Source organism: Trematomus bernacchii, unplaced genomic scaffold (assembly GCF_902827165.1).
Source record: "Trematomus bernacchii unplaced genomic scaffold, fTreBer1.1, whole genome shotgun sequence".
Classification (NCBI taxonomy): Eukaryota; Metazoa; Chordata; class Actinopteri; order Perciformes; family Nototheniidae; genus Trematomus; species Trematomus bernacchii.
The window spans coordinates 11535658-11552061 of NW_022987739.1; the positions used below are offsets into that span (position 1 = coordinate 11535658).

At 40.6% G+C, this 16404-nt stretch overlaps 1 protein-coding gene across 1 annotated transcript; it reads left to right on the forward strand.

Moving 5' to 3' along the window:
* Positions 1-2500: 2500 nt before the first annotated feature.
* On the forward strand, positions 2501-15499 carry LOC117495260 (WD repeat-containing protein 47-like). Its single transcript, XM_034146411.1, has 16 exons — positions 2501-2703; positions 3899-4087; positions 4281-4364; positions 5623-5707; positions 5888-6196; positions 6850-7286; positions 8434-8530; positions 9727-9899; positions 9982-10224; positions 10375-10441; positions 10662-10819; positions 11430-11602; positions 11816-11986; positions 12448-12579; positions 13268-13486; positions 14106-15499. Exons 2-16 carry the CDS (start codon positions 3930-3932, stop codon positions 14246-14248), a joined length of 2649 nt encoding a protein of 882 aa, XP_034002302.1. The 5' UTR covers positions 2501-2703; positions 3899-3929; the 3' UTR covers positions 14249-15499.
* Positions 15500-16404: the final 905 nt, after the last annotated feature.

A 16404-nucleotide genomic window follows, 5' to 3' on the forward strand; every position in this document is an offset into this window, starting at 1 on the left:
TTTGGTTTTAATTGTAAAATCAAACAAGGGAGGATTTATATTATTTATATGGGTTACTTTTAGGACGTTTGGGATTTAATTTGTTATTTAAGTTGTTACATTTTTTTTTACAGTAGACATTTTGCAAAAACAATACATCAGCACTTTCGTTCTGGGGATACAGTATCAAATGTAAGGCATTCTCAAAATTGAAAAGTCTTATTTATTTTCAATAGCTTCCATATCATATGGCCCAGTGACTCTGAATCCATTGCAGCATTGTATAACTAAAGTATACGAGTAGGAGAGTCACTATTTGTAGCCTATATGATTTAAGTGCATTTTTCCTATTTTATATAAATATTTTTATGAAATAGCCAACAGATTTTTTTTAACTGAAACTCTTGGATTTTTTCAATAACTTTCATTTCACATCACTGTATGACTAAATGGGACGAATAGGACACACCTATTAGCCTACTCAAATGCTATCAATTCATGACACATCAGTTATGATTGCCACATAAGACACATTAATAATTTGAGTAAGTTTAGCACATAGACTGTAGGCCTATATATAAAGGTTTAGCACCGAAAATGCTCATTTATTTTTTAGGTCAATAGAAGTGCGAGGGCTCGAATGTATATGGGGCATTCTACCGAATTGATGCAAAGTGCGGTCCCACAACAAGAAAAACTATTTAACAAAACAATTAAGTATTCAGACATAGATATTTACTAAGAATATGTTATGGTCTATTTAAACATAAGGCATTCAATGATATAGTGATTAGCTTAATATATACAAAAACATCATTTATAGGGTACTTTCTATTGGGAAGTAGCTGTCGCCAACCCTGACATCTACATTTCATGTTCTGTAAATAACACTTAAAACATTTATTTTTTATTTTGTTGAATGGTGTATTTAGAAGATCTGTATGATTACATTCAAACAGAAGTTGGAATATTTAGATTTATTGTGGGTTTAATTTTTTAATAAAAAAACTATACTCAAAAAATCAGTTTTCAACACAATGGGTTTTAGTCCAATGGCTGAGCCTGGTTTTTAGCCACACCCCTGCATTTTTGACAAGGCAGTGACGGGATAAAAATGGTTCTGATGAACTAATTTAGTTCCTGGGGCTTTTTGGTGTGAACGCAAATATATCGTAGTTCTGATGAACTATTGTGGGAAAAGTACTCCGGTGTGAACGCACCAACTGCATCCCTGTCCCTCATGGCTGAATGGCAAGTAGCTATATCCCATACTTTTTATATAAATCTGTTCCAAAATCTGAAAATCGGCGTGTAACCTTAAGAATTGTCACTACCGAACACAACGAACCGAATTATTATCTTCAATTAAGTAAACTTTTTCAGAGTTTTATGCAAAGTATTATGTTTTTATGTGTGTAAACCTCTTCAAAAACGTGTATGCTAGCCATGTAGTGAATGGTAAGCAGGTAAATCCCATAGTTTTGAAATAAATGTGTTTTAAATTCTGAAAATCAGTGTGTGGCTTTAAAGGTCTCCTATTATACTATTGTTAGGCATATATTATAGGTCTCAGATATATATAAAAACATGTCTATGAAGTGTTTTGCTCAAAATACCAAACAGATCATGCATTCTAGCCTCATTCCCCTCTATTTCAGCCTGTTACTAAAGTGCTGATTCTGGGTCAGTAGCTTCAAACATTCACACTTCAACATAAGGCATGTTATGAGTTAAGATTAAGCAATAAGGTTGAGGGAATATGATACAACCTTGAGAACAAAATACTGTGGTCACTACCGAAACACTGGATGTTTTGTAAAAAATAAACTATATTGACTTATCAAATAAAATGATATGATACTGATTGGTTTAATGTATGTTCAATTTCAACAATCATCAACACTGGAATCAATATGATCAGTATTATGCATTTTACAAAGAAAAATTGCATTGTGATTTTTATGAATTGTATAAATTGAACTTTGAAATTGTATTAAAAATTAAATTGCATTGATTTAATTGTGAAAACCCTCAAGAAATATTTGTTAAAATACTATTTAGAGAAGGGAAGGTAAAACAATCTTAACAGTTTAATATAATACTTTTTTACTACAGTGTATGTAGGCTACTATGCTTCGGTATTGACCAATTTTGGTAGAGGAAGAACATTCCAATACAGTCTGAAAATAAGATATAAAAATGTACGGTTCTTTAGATATGTGTAATTTAGATATGGTACAAAATATATACGGACAAAGTTTTGGGAAAAAAACATAGGCTACAAAATTTCAAAACTGTTCCAACTTGACTTTGCATCAATTCGGTAGAATGGCCCATAATTATGTCATAAAACCTAAATACGCTGCGTAGGTTGTAATTCATTTTAATTTAGTATATTAGGTGTCTTGTAAACCACAATTAGAGTGAGCTTAATAAAAGCCTAACACCTTTTTGAAGGTGTGCTATTATTTGTATCGCCGTGTTGTATGTGTGACTGCAGGGCGTCATCACTACAGTTGATTGGTGGTTTGCGGCTGCGTCCGCATGGCAACCGCGAGCTGTGTACAAGAGAGAGGGAAGAAGGGACCTTTTGGAGACGCTGACCGGGATTTCAACATTCAAACACCCAATTCCTGTTTCCTTCTTCGGACATACTGTACCATTGGAGACTGCAGACGGTTTGGAGCGGCTTTAATGCGGCGTGTTATTGGCGCAGCCTGACAGGTGAGGAGCTGGCACGGATCCAAGACGGCGTGTTAGCCTGCACCGTCCGGTGTAGCCATGTGCGAAGTTCTGCACATTAGAGTGGAAATGTATGACATTAGCTCTTGTCGTTCTGTATGCTGGTCACTGGTGTTGGTGTGTGCGCTATGTGGTGTCATACTCTAGGTAAACAAGGTGTGTGTGTGAGCGCAGATAAAGTGCTGAGGCTGTCGGTTTGGGCCGCAGACCTACTGTCACATGCACAGAGCTGGATGTTGTTTCTGTGTTTAGGGAGGAACACTGGAACAGGGCGGTGTCACCGGCAGTCTCCTACACACACACACACACACACACACGCACACGCACACGCACACACCTCTGGGGCATCGCTGCTCCCTTAGCCTCGTATTGCTCTTACAGGGCAAGAGGATCATGCATTATGAAGATGCATCATGTTTTTGTAGCTGCCTCTGTGATGTTTCTGTGATTAACTATTTACAGCCCCACCTTATGGTGCATCGAAGATACTCTTACGTTCAGAGCAAATTATTGTTATTAAATGTTTAGTGGACTGCAAGCCACTACAATTTTAATGAATGCTCATCACCGTAAGATCCCGTTTTAACAAACTGCAGGCACAGAGACATCAGAAGCTCCTTTAGAAGAGTTGATTTTAAATAAACATCAGGTTAGTGTTGTTACTGAGCAGCTGTTCAAACCATAAGAGTGTATTGTAATTGGTTGCATTTGTGTCATATAAAGAATGACCATTTGTCAGTGTTTAAATCATTAACATTGATTTCAAACTGTTAACCTATCAGGGCACTCTCTTTTGTTTCACACACATAGATAATGATGTATAATAAGTGACTCATATCAGAACAGTTATTATTGTTTGGTCACTAATTAACTTGCCTGCACTTTTTCTTAAGTCCAATACCTAGCTTGTGTTTTTCGTTTTACAACGTTTGACAGAACATTTAAAACATATGGCCAGATTGCATGATATTTATAAACTGAGATTCCTGAACAATTGAAAAAGATATCACATGACTAAACAACTAACAATTTAAAAACTGGGATTTCACCAATTCATTTCAATCCATGTATTAGGGTTTAATTAGATAATTTACTGTTTATGAACCATTAACGGTTCTTTCTTTATTGATGCAACATTGTCAGCATCTCCTCTTCTCTCTCTGTGTATTTCATCCAGCTGTGTAAGCTGCGACCAAATATCTGTAACCATGACGGCAGAGGAGACAATCGCCATCAAGGAGGCGGAGGTGATCAAGCTGATGCTGGACTTCCTGAACTCCAGGAAGCTCCACATCAGCATGCTGGCCTTAGAGAAGGAGAGCGGCGTCATCAATGGACTCTACTCTGACGACATGCTCTTCCTCAGGTACAACTGTACAGCAGACCTGTGTGTTGGATAACAGATGATTCTCGTGTCCTTAAAGAGAAAATTAGACTTTTTTGTTTTATCTGGCAGTGCTGTATTTTTAAGATCTGGGTTGGTTCTGTGGTTGACTGCACTGTGATGGGAACAGGATTTTTAGAGTCCTCCTCAATTGTTAATGTGCTGCTTTCAACAGACAACTCATTCTGGACGGCCAGTGGGAGGAGGTGATGCAGTTCATTCAACCTCTGGAAGGAATGGACAAGTTTGAAAAGAAAAGGTGAGAGAAATCATGTGGGGAATTATTCTAACATGACATGCAGATTATTTTGTATTTATTCTATCACATTATCAGGAGGAGACCTACCTGAAACTCTTGGAGCTAGAGCTGTAGGATGCTTGTAGCTTGTTAATTTTGTGTGGAGTTGTGATAATGTTTCCCTTAAAAAGTGACTGAGTGTAGACTTACGAGTTAAGCAGGCCACTGGTAGCCTAGGGACCTAAATTAGGTGATTCTCAGTACTGCAGTGGCATGATCATGTCATTTTCTGACGGCCTCTATTTCTTTCTAACCACCAAACACTCAGCACAAATCATCCTAGTTAGGGATGTCCCGATCACCTTTTTTTGCTCCCGATCCGATTCCGATCATTTGATTTTGACAATCTGCCGATACCGATTTTTCCCGATCCGATCTTTATGCAATGCATTAAGAGGAAAAAAAAGGTAACAGATAACGGCTGGTCATCCAACGCGATGAATTCAGCTATCTTGGCTGTTATTTTTTTGGCCTTTTCACTGTTCTGGGGTAGTTTCTCTTTCCTTTTAAAAGTCTCTGAAAGTGTCGGTTGTTTCAGTGCCGTTACCTGAGTGGCCGCTGTGTACTCGTCGTGTTGTTGTTGGTGGTGTTTGTATTAGATTGGTCATGTTGAACGTAGCTCTGTTCTTTCCACCACGCGGAACCTCCGCCTTGCAAACATTGCATCTGGCTGTTACACTGCCTTCGCTTTCAATTTTATAATACTTCCAAACTCCTGACATTTTCTCTGTCCCGACTCCCGAGTCACCAGCTGAACGTAGCCTCTCGTTAGCTTACTGCTACTATTAGACACTGCGCCCACTCTGTTGCCAGATTTGAGAGAAATAAGCAACCAGGTCTATGAAAACAAGCCCAAAAGAAGCAACACATACATGATGTGTAATTTTAACCCAAAACTAAGGCCTCAGGATGACTTTAAGACGTGAACATGGTCATTTTTGTTTTGTAACATTAAATAAAATGTATAAAAATATTTTATAAAAAAAAAAAAAAAAAAAAAAGAAATTCCGATCCCCGATTTTTTTCTCCCGATCCCCGATCACGTGAAAATCACGTGATCGGCTCCGATCCCCGATCACGTGATCGGATCGGGACATCCCTAATCCTAGTTCATTGACAGATTTATCAAAAACAATCCAGCCTAGGAAATGTCCAATTGGAGTTATTGAATTCATGTCATACAAAGTCATTTTTTTAATACTGAGATTTGTGTTTTCAGGTTCCGCTACATTATACTGAAGCAGAAGTTTCTAGAAGCTCTGTGTGTAAATAACGCCATGTCTGCTGCTGAAGACCCTCAAAACGTACGTGAATATGAAATAAGGAACCAAGTATGATTATTGGCAATTTGAAAATAGTCTCATTAGATCCAATGGTGTGAGTGTGATTGAATAGATTTGACACAGCTGTGTGACTATGAAGCAAAAAGAGCATCTTACAGCCACTTACTCACATTTCCTTTTTGAATTGTACGTCTACTTCAGCTGGAGCTTACCATGCAAGCGACAGTCAAGTGTCTTCACAGTCTGGAGGAGTTCTGTCCGACCAAAGACGACTACAGCAAGCTTTGTCTCCTCCTCACCCTGCCACGCCTCACCCACCACGCAGAGTTCAAAGACTGGAACCCCAGCACGGCACGGGTCCACTGTTTCGAAGAAGCCTGTGCTATGGTGGCTGAGTTCATCCCCGCCGACAGGAAGCTGAGCGAGGCAGGCTTCAGGGCGAGCGGGAACCGTCTCTTCCAGCTGCTCATCAAAGGGATTCTGTACGAGTGCTGTGTGGAGTTCTGTCAGGTAATGTGACACTCTGAAAATGAATTGGGTAACATTCATTAGATGTTAAAAGGCTCAAACCTAATGCTACCTCGCTAAACCTATTAAATTGACTTTTCAAGTTTTCCAACATGTCAGATCTGATTGCATTCTTATATATATCCTTTATTTAACCAGGTAAGAGTCTCATTGAGATTAGAATCTCTTTTTCAAGAGCGACCAGGCCACGAGGGCAGCATGAACAACACAAAACAATACAGGCAGACAAATACAGCTGTCGTAAAACACAAATGAAATGGCACATTAACCAGTCAATATGCAAATAAAAGAAGCTGTTATAAAACATTACAAAACATTCCTTACATGTTTCAAAATCGTCATAGGCAAGGCAAGTTTATTTATACAGCACCTTTCAGCACAAGGCAATTCAAAGTGCTTTACAAAAATGAAAGACAAGAGCATTAAGAAACATATTATAAAATGGCATTTAAAAACACTCATTTGAAAGCAAAGATAATAAAACATGAAAGCAAATGTACATGAATAAAAGTTATAGTGCAGTGTGAGATAAGAATATATCAATTAAAAGCAGCGGCAAAAAGAAAAGTCTTCAGCCTTGATTTGAAAGTCATACACAAAAACTCAACGAAAACTCCTCTGCTTCTATTTTTCAGAGTAAAGCCACTGGTGAGGCGATCACAGAGGGGGAGGTGTTGCTCGGTGTGGATCTGCTCTGTGGGAATGGCTGTGATGAGCTGGACCTGTCCCTGCTCTCCTGGCTGCAGAATGTCTCTCCGGGGGCCTTCTCCTGCGCCTTCGAGCAGAAGACCCTCAACATCCACGTGGACCGCCTGGTGAAGCCCAGCAAGGCGGGCCAATCTGACCTGCTCACTCCATTGATCAACCGCCTGTCCCCCTGCCCGACCTCCCCCTTTAGCCAGAGGCCTCATTCAGCAGACACCTACATGTCCAGGTCCCTCAACCCAGCTCTGGACGGCCTGTCCCACGGCCTGGCTGCCCAGGACAAGAGAGGCATGGGCAGCCAGGCTGACTCCCTGAGTCGGAGTTTAGTGGAGAATAATCTGCATCACCAGGACGATTCACCTGAGAAGTAAGGGTCAGCATGAGCACACCTGTGAGCAATGTGTTTTGTGTTAGTTATGTTCTCTAGGACAACCAGATGGCTGAAGTTCAGTACCACAAATGTCTGCAGCACTGCACAATACGTGTCAATACATACCGTCCCTTTTCATTTGCAAAACTATGAGCCTGTATCACTGCAAAACAACTTTTCCCCTGTCGCGATAACACACTTTATTGTCTTCTAAAAGTATCCCATCACATGTTTTGCTCTGATTATTGCTACTTTCCCTCAATCACTTTCACAACTGTATGTGTCTTAACACATATAAACTGATTTATTAGCAGATGTTACTTTTGTTTTGAATACTTTGAACCCTGGATTTCCAAAACTCAGGTTGTCCAATATCAGTGATACAGTTTATGTAGCAAGCTTTAATTATATTGAATCAGCTGAGAGCCGATGGATCAAATATAATCTAAAGCATTTCATGAAAAACATAGTACTTCTGAGCCTTACAATAAGTTAAGGTTGAAAATGTAAAATACTTGTCCTTATAGAAACTCATTTTACTGATTTGAAAGTTGATTCAGTAGGGTCTCATAGGAAATTAGGCAAAACTTGTTTAAAGTCCATACAAGTATTAAAAGTAAAGGTGAGCTGACATATTTGCTCTACAAGGGAAATGCAGATAAGTAAAAAGTAAAGTAATGCAGAACACAGGGATGTAATAAATGAGTTGAGGGAACTCCTTAAACTGAGCAGTGCGTCTCACTGTTGTTAGGTTATGGCTCCACCTGCTGGAAACAATAATGTTCTCAACTGGTTCAAAAGTGAGATCGCTCATCCTTTACAGGAATTTGTCTTGCAGTATGTAATGCAATTTAAGCCATGATTACAATTAATCAAATCCGCATAATAACATTAACATTAAAACATAATTATTTTAGTAAAATAAATGTAGCATGTCTAATTGTATTGAAGTGCTCTGGCATTGGCATATGACTTGGTCACAAAACTTTGCAAAACGAATAGCAATCATTCAATTCCGTTCCTTTCGCTACATACAGTGTATTCTCAAGTGAAATATACAGAGACTGTGATTTTATTTGTGCTGCTTACTTTATTTTATTTTCCTTAAGTTCACTTTACATTTCCATTTGTTTCCTGTCTATAGGAAGCAACCACAAGGGCTGGATGGACCCAAAACAACTCGCACACCTCTGACCCCCGGAAAAGATGGCGGGCCCCCCTGCAGCACGGACACAGATGAGGTAATAAGAAAGGCAAACCCTAAACAGTAACTTGTTGTATATGTTGAGACTAGTTCTGGTTCATATGAACCCTTCAGAGCAATGTAAAGCCCAATATGTTTTGGAGTTGTGGAGTGTCTATCACTGTTGGTTGCTCAGGCTGAATTGGTTTCATGACTTATGTGAAGACTGTAAAAAGCCATGGACGTCTGTCTGGTCAGAGTAAGATGTTAAGTCTGTCTCCCCTCCACGGTCATTACTCCATATTTTAGAGATTTAGAATACATTCCCCCTGAACCACCTTGTATCCACTGCCTCATAAATCCTTCCCCAATTTCCCCCCACCTCTGTCCACGGGGTCCCACCCTGTCCCAGTGAAGAGAGTGGAGGTCATGGACACCGGAGGCAGATCACCTGGTTTGATGGGGGGGGGGGGGGGTCACACCCGAGATGTCCCGCTGTCCATCATCGCTCATCTTTATGCATCCCAGAACCCATCCCATGCAGGAGCAAAGTAGCTGTGTGTGTGTGTGTGTGTGTGTGTGTGTGTGTTGTGTTGTGTAGTGTGTGTGTAGTGTGTGTGTGTGTGTGTGTGTGTGGTGTGTGTGTGTGTGTGGTGTGTGTGTGTGTGTGTGTGTGTGTTGTGTGTGTGTGTGTGTGTGTGTGTGTGTGTGTGTGTGTGTGTGTGTGTGTGTGTGTGTGTGTGTGTGTGTGTGTGTGTGTGTGTGTGTGTGTGTGTGTGGTGGTGTGTGATGTGTGTGTGTGTGTGTGTGTGTTGTGTGTGTGTGTGTGTGTGTGTGTGTGTGTGTGTGTGTGTGTGTGGTGTGTGTGTGTGTGTGTGGTGTGTGTGTGTGTGTGTGTGTGTGTGTGTGTGTGTGTGTGTGTGTGTGTGTGTGTGTGTGTGTGTGTGATGGTCCTTGAAAACTTTTTATGGGATGGATGATGGAGGACGAGGCCTTGGGAGTTGAAGAGTTGTCAGTAGAGGCTCTCGGGGAGAGTTGGTCTATTATAATCTGGTGTGTGTGTGTGTTGTGGCAATGAGAACTGCCAAGCATTGAAGCAAAGAATATTGATAGGCGATGATAACTACTCTGCTATTCAGGTTAAAGGCCTGCTCAGGGGAAGTTGCTAGAGAGTTCTTTCGACATCTTCTGCAAAAACAAGCCCCACGGTATAAGTTAATTTTCCCCTCGCTGTGTGGATGTGTGTTTGTCCAGCATCCCGAGTCCTCAGAGCACATCCAGGAGTATCACCGGCAGCGTCTCCGAGTGCAGCAGCATCTGGAGCAGAAGCAGCATCAGAGACAACTTTACCAACAGATGCTGCTGGAGGGAGGGGTGAAGCCGCAGGACATTGCCCAAAACAACCTCACTGAAACCTTCCTCAGCAGGTGAGCAAGTCACCTTAAAAGAGTCAACATCAGTGATTTAATGAATGAAACACAACTTCAGTGAGATTGTGTTTTTGCTCAGATCCATTCAGAAGTTGGAGGAGATGAATGTGGGGATTGACCACAGAGCAGATGAGGTGACGACGACGCAGTGGAATGGACTGACAGAAAACACTTCCAGCCCCCAAAGCACCGCTGCCCAGCACACCCCAGACACTGGGCCGCCAACAAACAAGCCAGGTAAGAGGGACAGCAGCACCCCTCTAAGAACCGGGGGCCACGGCTTGCCCTCCCTCGGAGAGTCCCCCGTCCCTACCAGTCAGAGGTAAGACCCTACAACTCCCAAGAGCTAGCGTCATATTTGGTTTACATTTTCATAATGTAATTTTTTTCCTGTCAAAATCTCTTCAAATTAATTTGTACTAGTAATAAATCTACCTTTTTGACTGCATGTGTGTGTGCATTTTCATTTCAGTGCTGAGAAGATCAGAGAGGCAGTGCAAGATGATTCTGACTGCTCTGCAACACGTAACTCACAAGAGGTGAACTGCTCAAGGATTACTTGTATATTATTATCATAGTTATTGTAGTATAGGTAGGTACATTGTTCCAAACTGTAAAGTTAATGCCATAAAAAATATCTACACATTTATTGGAGCTGTATCCTAAAGGTTAACCCGGAGAGAATTTGCGTTTAAAAAATATATGCTGATGTTTATGTAGATCATAGTTCAAAAGATCATCTGTTGTGATCCTGTGCAGCCGGGGAAGTCCAAAGCGCAGTTTGTGAGGGTGAACCAGTTGGAGGACACCCAGGCGGTGCGCGCCGTGGCCTTCCATCCCTCCGGAGCGCTCTATGCCGTCGGCTCCAACTCTAAAACCCTCAGAGTCTGTGCCTACCCAGAAACACTCTCCCCCAGGTAGGAGCCTCTACTGGAACCTACAGATCAAACTATTACATTTGAGTACATGATAGATTATTTACATGCTAAATTATATTACTAAAGAGTGTTTATAGAAAGTAAACCTAACAAGCCAAAAAGTGTTTTGACTTAACCTACAGCATGGATATCAATGTAATGTGCATTCAAGTACACAGCGGATTTGGGCATTGTGTGTTGATTATTACCTAGAAAGCACAATGGAGAAACTGCTAAATTCCTGTTTTGTTTTGAATGTTTTTGACAAAAAACAGACACATTGGAGAAAATTGGTTTAGGTTCAACTTCACACATAAGAAAGTTATTTTTCGACTGACAACTCCAAATTGTTCTTAAATCTCAGTCTCTACATGTATGGCAGCCATTCCATTCCAGTGTCTTTTGAATTCCAACACAGAGAATTGTTGTCAGTAGTTTATAGAATAAAATACATTTGACTCAAGTACATACCTATAAATAGTAAAACCAGAGAAACTGATAATGCTTCATTGGTCTCTGCTGTGTTTAATATTTGTTATTACTATATAAGATTTTAGAATGCCTGCCTTCGCACCTTCTAAGTGTATCTGTCTTGTCTTCTTGGCTCCAGTAGTGCTTCTGGTGCAGTCAAGCAGCCGGCGGTGCGCTTCAGGAGGAACAAACACCACAAGGGTTCCATCTACTGTGTCGCCTGGAGCCACTGCGGACAGCTGCTGGCCACTGGGTCCAATGATAAATTTGTCAAAGTCCTGCCTTTCAATGCAGACAGCTGCAATGCAACAGGTAACAGGTCATTTTTGGGGTGTAGCTAATGAGTTGTGTCCATTTTCACAGCAACTTCACTTTAACCTAAAGAACTATGTTTTAATGATGGATGATATACCTATGAGAATGTAAAATACAATTTCAGGAAGAATACCTTAGTCAAGTTATTTCTCTCTCTAAGGATATTGAGATTATGGTACTGTTTTCACCCTCGCCTCTCCTCTGATTAAGGCCCGGACCTGGAGTTCAGCATGCATGACGGCACCATCAGGGACCTGGCCTTCATGGAGGGGCCCGAGAGCGGAGGATCCATCTTGATCAGTGCCGGGGCCGGAGATTGCAACATCTACACCACCGACTGTCAGAGGGGACAGGGCCTGCACGCCCTCAGCGGACACACTGGTACCTTAGCAACAGCTCCTACAGGACATTTAAGAAATCAGTTTGTAGACATGGTTGATCATATGCATAAACAGTATCTGCATTTTTCATCATAATAAACAAATGAACACTATATCATCTTGTAAACACAAAAGACTTGGTAAAACAAGGTAACGGTATAAAATCCAAGACTGTTAAACACCATAACATTCAACTGTTTGCAACTTATATATATCAATATTCCAATTACTTATATTGTATATTACCAAGTATATAGACTATTCTGCACTATTTCTATTATATTCTATTTTATTTTATTTACTTGCACTGTTATCTGTTTTATTGTGTTGCACTGTTGGAGGAGCCTGTGACCTAAGATTTCCATTGTCATAACTACACTGTAGCTATGTACGAATGACAATAAAAGCCTTGAATCCTTGAAAATGTTAATTATTTAACACGTCCCCTTTTTGTTTGACCAGGTCACATTCTGACTCTGTACACGTGGGGCGGGTGGATGATCGCCTCTGGCTCTCAGGACAAGACGGTGCGCTTCTGGGACCTGCGGGTGCCCAGCTGTGTGCGGGTGGTGGGAACAACTCTGCACGGCTCAGGTGAGTCCAAACTACTTTCACCTCACTGCTGCAGGTTGGTGTGGTACCACAGTTCACCCACAGGAGGGCACTAATGCCTCGTGAAGATTTCTGGAACACAGCACAGCTTCACACATGTCCTTATTAAACTGCACAGCTTATATCTTACCGATTTCTCATAGTATTTTATAGTATCTTTTTAAATATTGCTGTACTTTGCCTGTATTTTAGATTTCCTCTTGATAAGATAAGAAATAAGAAGTACTTTATTGATCCCAATTTGGGAAATGTTTGCGTTGCAGCAGCATAAAAAGACAAGGCATTTGTACATTAGAGAAATTAAAAGACTAGAAATAAAGAATCCAAAATGTAAACATCTCAAATAGAAATAAAATAGCATTTAAAAAAAGTAGAAAATATACATGTTGAAATACAAATGTACAGTAACAAAATAATTGGTTATAAGTAAATAACCTTGGTAATGAAGTACATAAATAAATAAAGTGCAAATTCTGAAATCCTTTTAAAATAGACACTTTAGATTAGACCAAGTTAGTTGTCCCATTTAAAAAAAAAAATAAATAAATAAAATTATTAGCAGTAGAGGCTCAATGAGATAAACAAATCCCCAGTTCAGAGTTTTAGAGTTTAAATATTTTTAAGGAAAAATCAAAAAGTAAGCAGTCCATTTTTTCTCTGTCTCTCACAGGAAGTGCCGTTGCCACGGTGGCGGTGGACCCCAGCGGGCGCCTGCTGGCCTCAGGTCAGGAGGACAGCACCTGCATGCTGTACGACATCAGAGGAGGCCGCATGGTCCAGACGTATAGGCCGCACAGCAGCGACATCCGCTCAGTGCGCTTCTCCCCCGGAGCCCACCATCTCCTCACCGGCTCCTACGACAACAAAGTCATCATCAGCGACCTTCAAGGTAGCTGTCTGCACGGGGCGGGAAATAAACTCAATGTCTGGTGTGTGACAAAGTAGACTCAGAATGAAAAAAGATGAGTCACTTAAACTAAACTTCTGATCATATAATCCAATTTGAAAAGGTAAAACTTGCCCATTATTTACTTAAAACGGTGTCTGCCGTATAATAATAATAATAATCATAATAAATTACATTTTTATAGCGCTTTTCTGGCACTCAAAGTCATTAAACAATATAAGGGAGGGTTGGGGTCAAACCGACAAGGACAAACAGACAAGGACAAACAGAGACAATCAAAAGGCATGGATTAATGGGTCTATTAGTAGACAGAGGAGAAGAGATGAGTTTTGAGGCAGGACTAGAAGAATGTGAGGGACTCGGAATCACAGAGATCTTGGGGGAGGGAATTCCGTAGCCTGGGGGGCCGTTGGGGTTGGTAGGGGGTCAGTTGGTGTTTTGGATTTTTTATGAAGTCATGAGAAATATTGTAATTTCCACTTACTTTTAAAAGAGTTTCACACTTTTACACCCATATATCTGATCCTTTTGCTACCATGTCAATTGAAAACAACATTCTGGTGTTTGAACCCACTGTTTGCCACTTCTTTCTCATACCCAGGTGACCTAACCAAGCCCCTTCCTCAGACGGTGGCAGGCGAGCACTGGGACAAGGTGATTCAGTGTAGGTGGCACCCCCACGATCGGACCTTCCTCTCCTCCTCTGCAGATCGAACTGTCGTGCTCTGGGCCCCCGGCCCCTGAGCCGTTCACTGGAGGATCACTGGTGGGCCGCAGCAGGAAGCACAAGAGTACTCACATCCCAGCGAGGGATCACTAACTGCTGCGTGTCCGAGTTAACTGTCGGTCTGTGTGTGTGTTCAATTGTGTGTGTGTGGATAAAGTTAGAATATAAAGATGACTGATAATGCCTGTATTTTAAGGCATGAGTAATTTCACTGCAAGCACACCTGCAAGTTAGATTCGTTTTATTTTTCACAATACTAAACTACATTTTATTCAGCATAAGTCCGTACTTGGTACAAAACATGAATGTTACTTCAGAAGGGAAGGAGCGTTTGGTGAACCATGAAGCGTTCGCTGTCTCTAGTTTCTGTAGGAGGCAGTAAGCTGGACTCTTCATGTTGTGGAAAGAAAAGCCACGGTTGGTTATGCATATCATGATGTGCCTTTTTTGTGACATTTGTAGATATTTTTGGATGTGTGAATTGGATTGATTGAGAGATTTATTTATTTATTACGTATTTTGTCATAAGGCTTGTCATCTGTAAAACATTGTAATGTCACTGTAATGTAGAAAATGATCACTCATTGGCAGTTTTGCGCACTTATTAAAAAGGGAAAACAGTAATTAGAGCTATACAGTATGTTCAAGTTTGTAACATCAATGGCTACTCATTTGTGAATTAAATAGATAAATTGCAACATGGAAATAAGTAAATGTTGGTTGTGACATTTTAGAAAGTTGAAATAAGAGTAGAATACTGTAACCACTGATCAACTCCTCAGATCACATTCAAATTGAGGTGATATGCAGTTGTTGCCAACAAAAATTAAATATTTTTCAAAATACAAAATGTTTAAATAAATAACAGAAAAAGTTAGCAGGCTAAAGTAAAATATGAAGAGATGAATGCTGCTGGACTGCACAATGTGAAATGACAAATCCACACACATCTTCAACTGTATATTCACTTTTACTGAGACTATGCAGACACCAGATCGATGTGAGAGAAAAGGCTATCATGCTTTATATTTTTCATTATCTGTGGCTCACAAAGGCATATCCAGTGTCATTTAAAACCTGTGCAGTTAGAAACAATGTGTGTCCACAAATGATGAAATGCCAAGGGGTCAATGGGGTTCAAACTGTACAAAAACATCAAATAGTGGCTGTCTAATAACACATGTTGTTCTTGCTAAATCAATAAAGGTATTTTTAAGTTACACTTTGGAGGTGTAAATTACCTGATGGAATAAAGACATCAAGTGTCACGAGACTTCCTGTTGTTTGTATGCATTTTGGCCAAATAGAGGGCACACATTTGAATTACATTTTACTGACTTATGCACACACACACACACACAAACATATGTTCTGCTCCTGGTAATTGCATGTGTTTTAATGTGTAGAAGGACTGTGAATGCCTGTTCTGTAAACTGTGGGGATTGGGACCAGCCAATGTATCAATTCCTTTGCAGAAAACATTAAGAAAACATTTCAAGATGAGGGGAATGAGAAGAAGTCATGCACGGCACATAGAGAAAGACAAAGTGCAAGAGGTAACTGCAGGGAAGAGCGCTAGCAGGGATTTAGCGTCCCTCACATGCTGCTCTGGATCATTCCCCCTTTTGTGAGCTGGACAATGAAAGCCAGGGGTACAGGGCTTAAAAAGGATAGGCACACAGTCACAGCCAGCAACCCTGGAGAGACACCGGCCAACCCAGAGGTATCAGCAAAACTTGAATCTGTTTGTTTTTTTCTGTACATCCAGGAAGATACTTCTTACTTTCAGGGTTTCAAAGGCAAATCAACAACTGAGAAACTGATTTGCAGAACAAGCGGATCTACAGAGACCAAAGAGAGAAAGGACATTTGGAGATGAACAGCAAGTCTAGGGAAAAGCGAAATAACTATTCCTGGTCTGTTCATGTTTCCTTAAAAGAACGAACAACAACATAGTTTGACACATTTGAAATTGAGATTTGTACGTTTTATTTGGATTTGATTTAGGTATTTGGGTTTTTCCAAGAGCAGCATTGAGGATTACGGGGTTGAGGATCAGTGTATTGGTTTGCTGGCTGTGTGACAGAGAGCCACACTGCTGACAGTTCAGTTGCTCAGTATTGGAAGATTAGTTTGTGGTGCATTGGGGGGAATTAGTGGTGAACAATGGCTC

Bases quoted from the DNA above. Each gene is read 5' to 3' on its own strand.
- LOC117495260 (XM_034146411.1), top strand. From the start codon at position 3,930: ATGACGGCAGAGGAGACAATCGCCATCAAGGAGGCGGAGGTGATCAAG. The intron at 8,531-9,726 runs GTAATAAGAAAG...GTGTTTGTCCAG, and splicing joins GCAGCACGGACACAGATGAG to CATCCCGAGTCCTCAGAGCA. The intron at 10,442-10,661 runs GTGAACTGCTCA...GATCCTGTGCAG, and splicing joins CAACACGTAACTCACAAGAG to CCGGGGAAGTCCAAAGCGCA.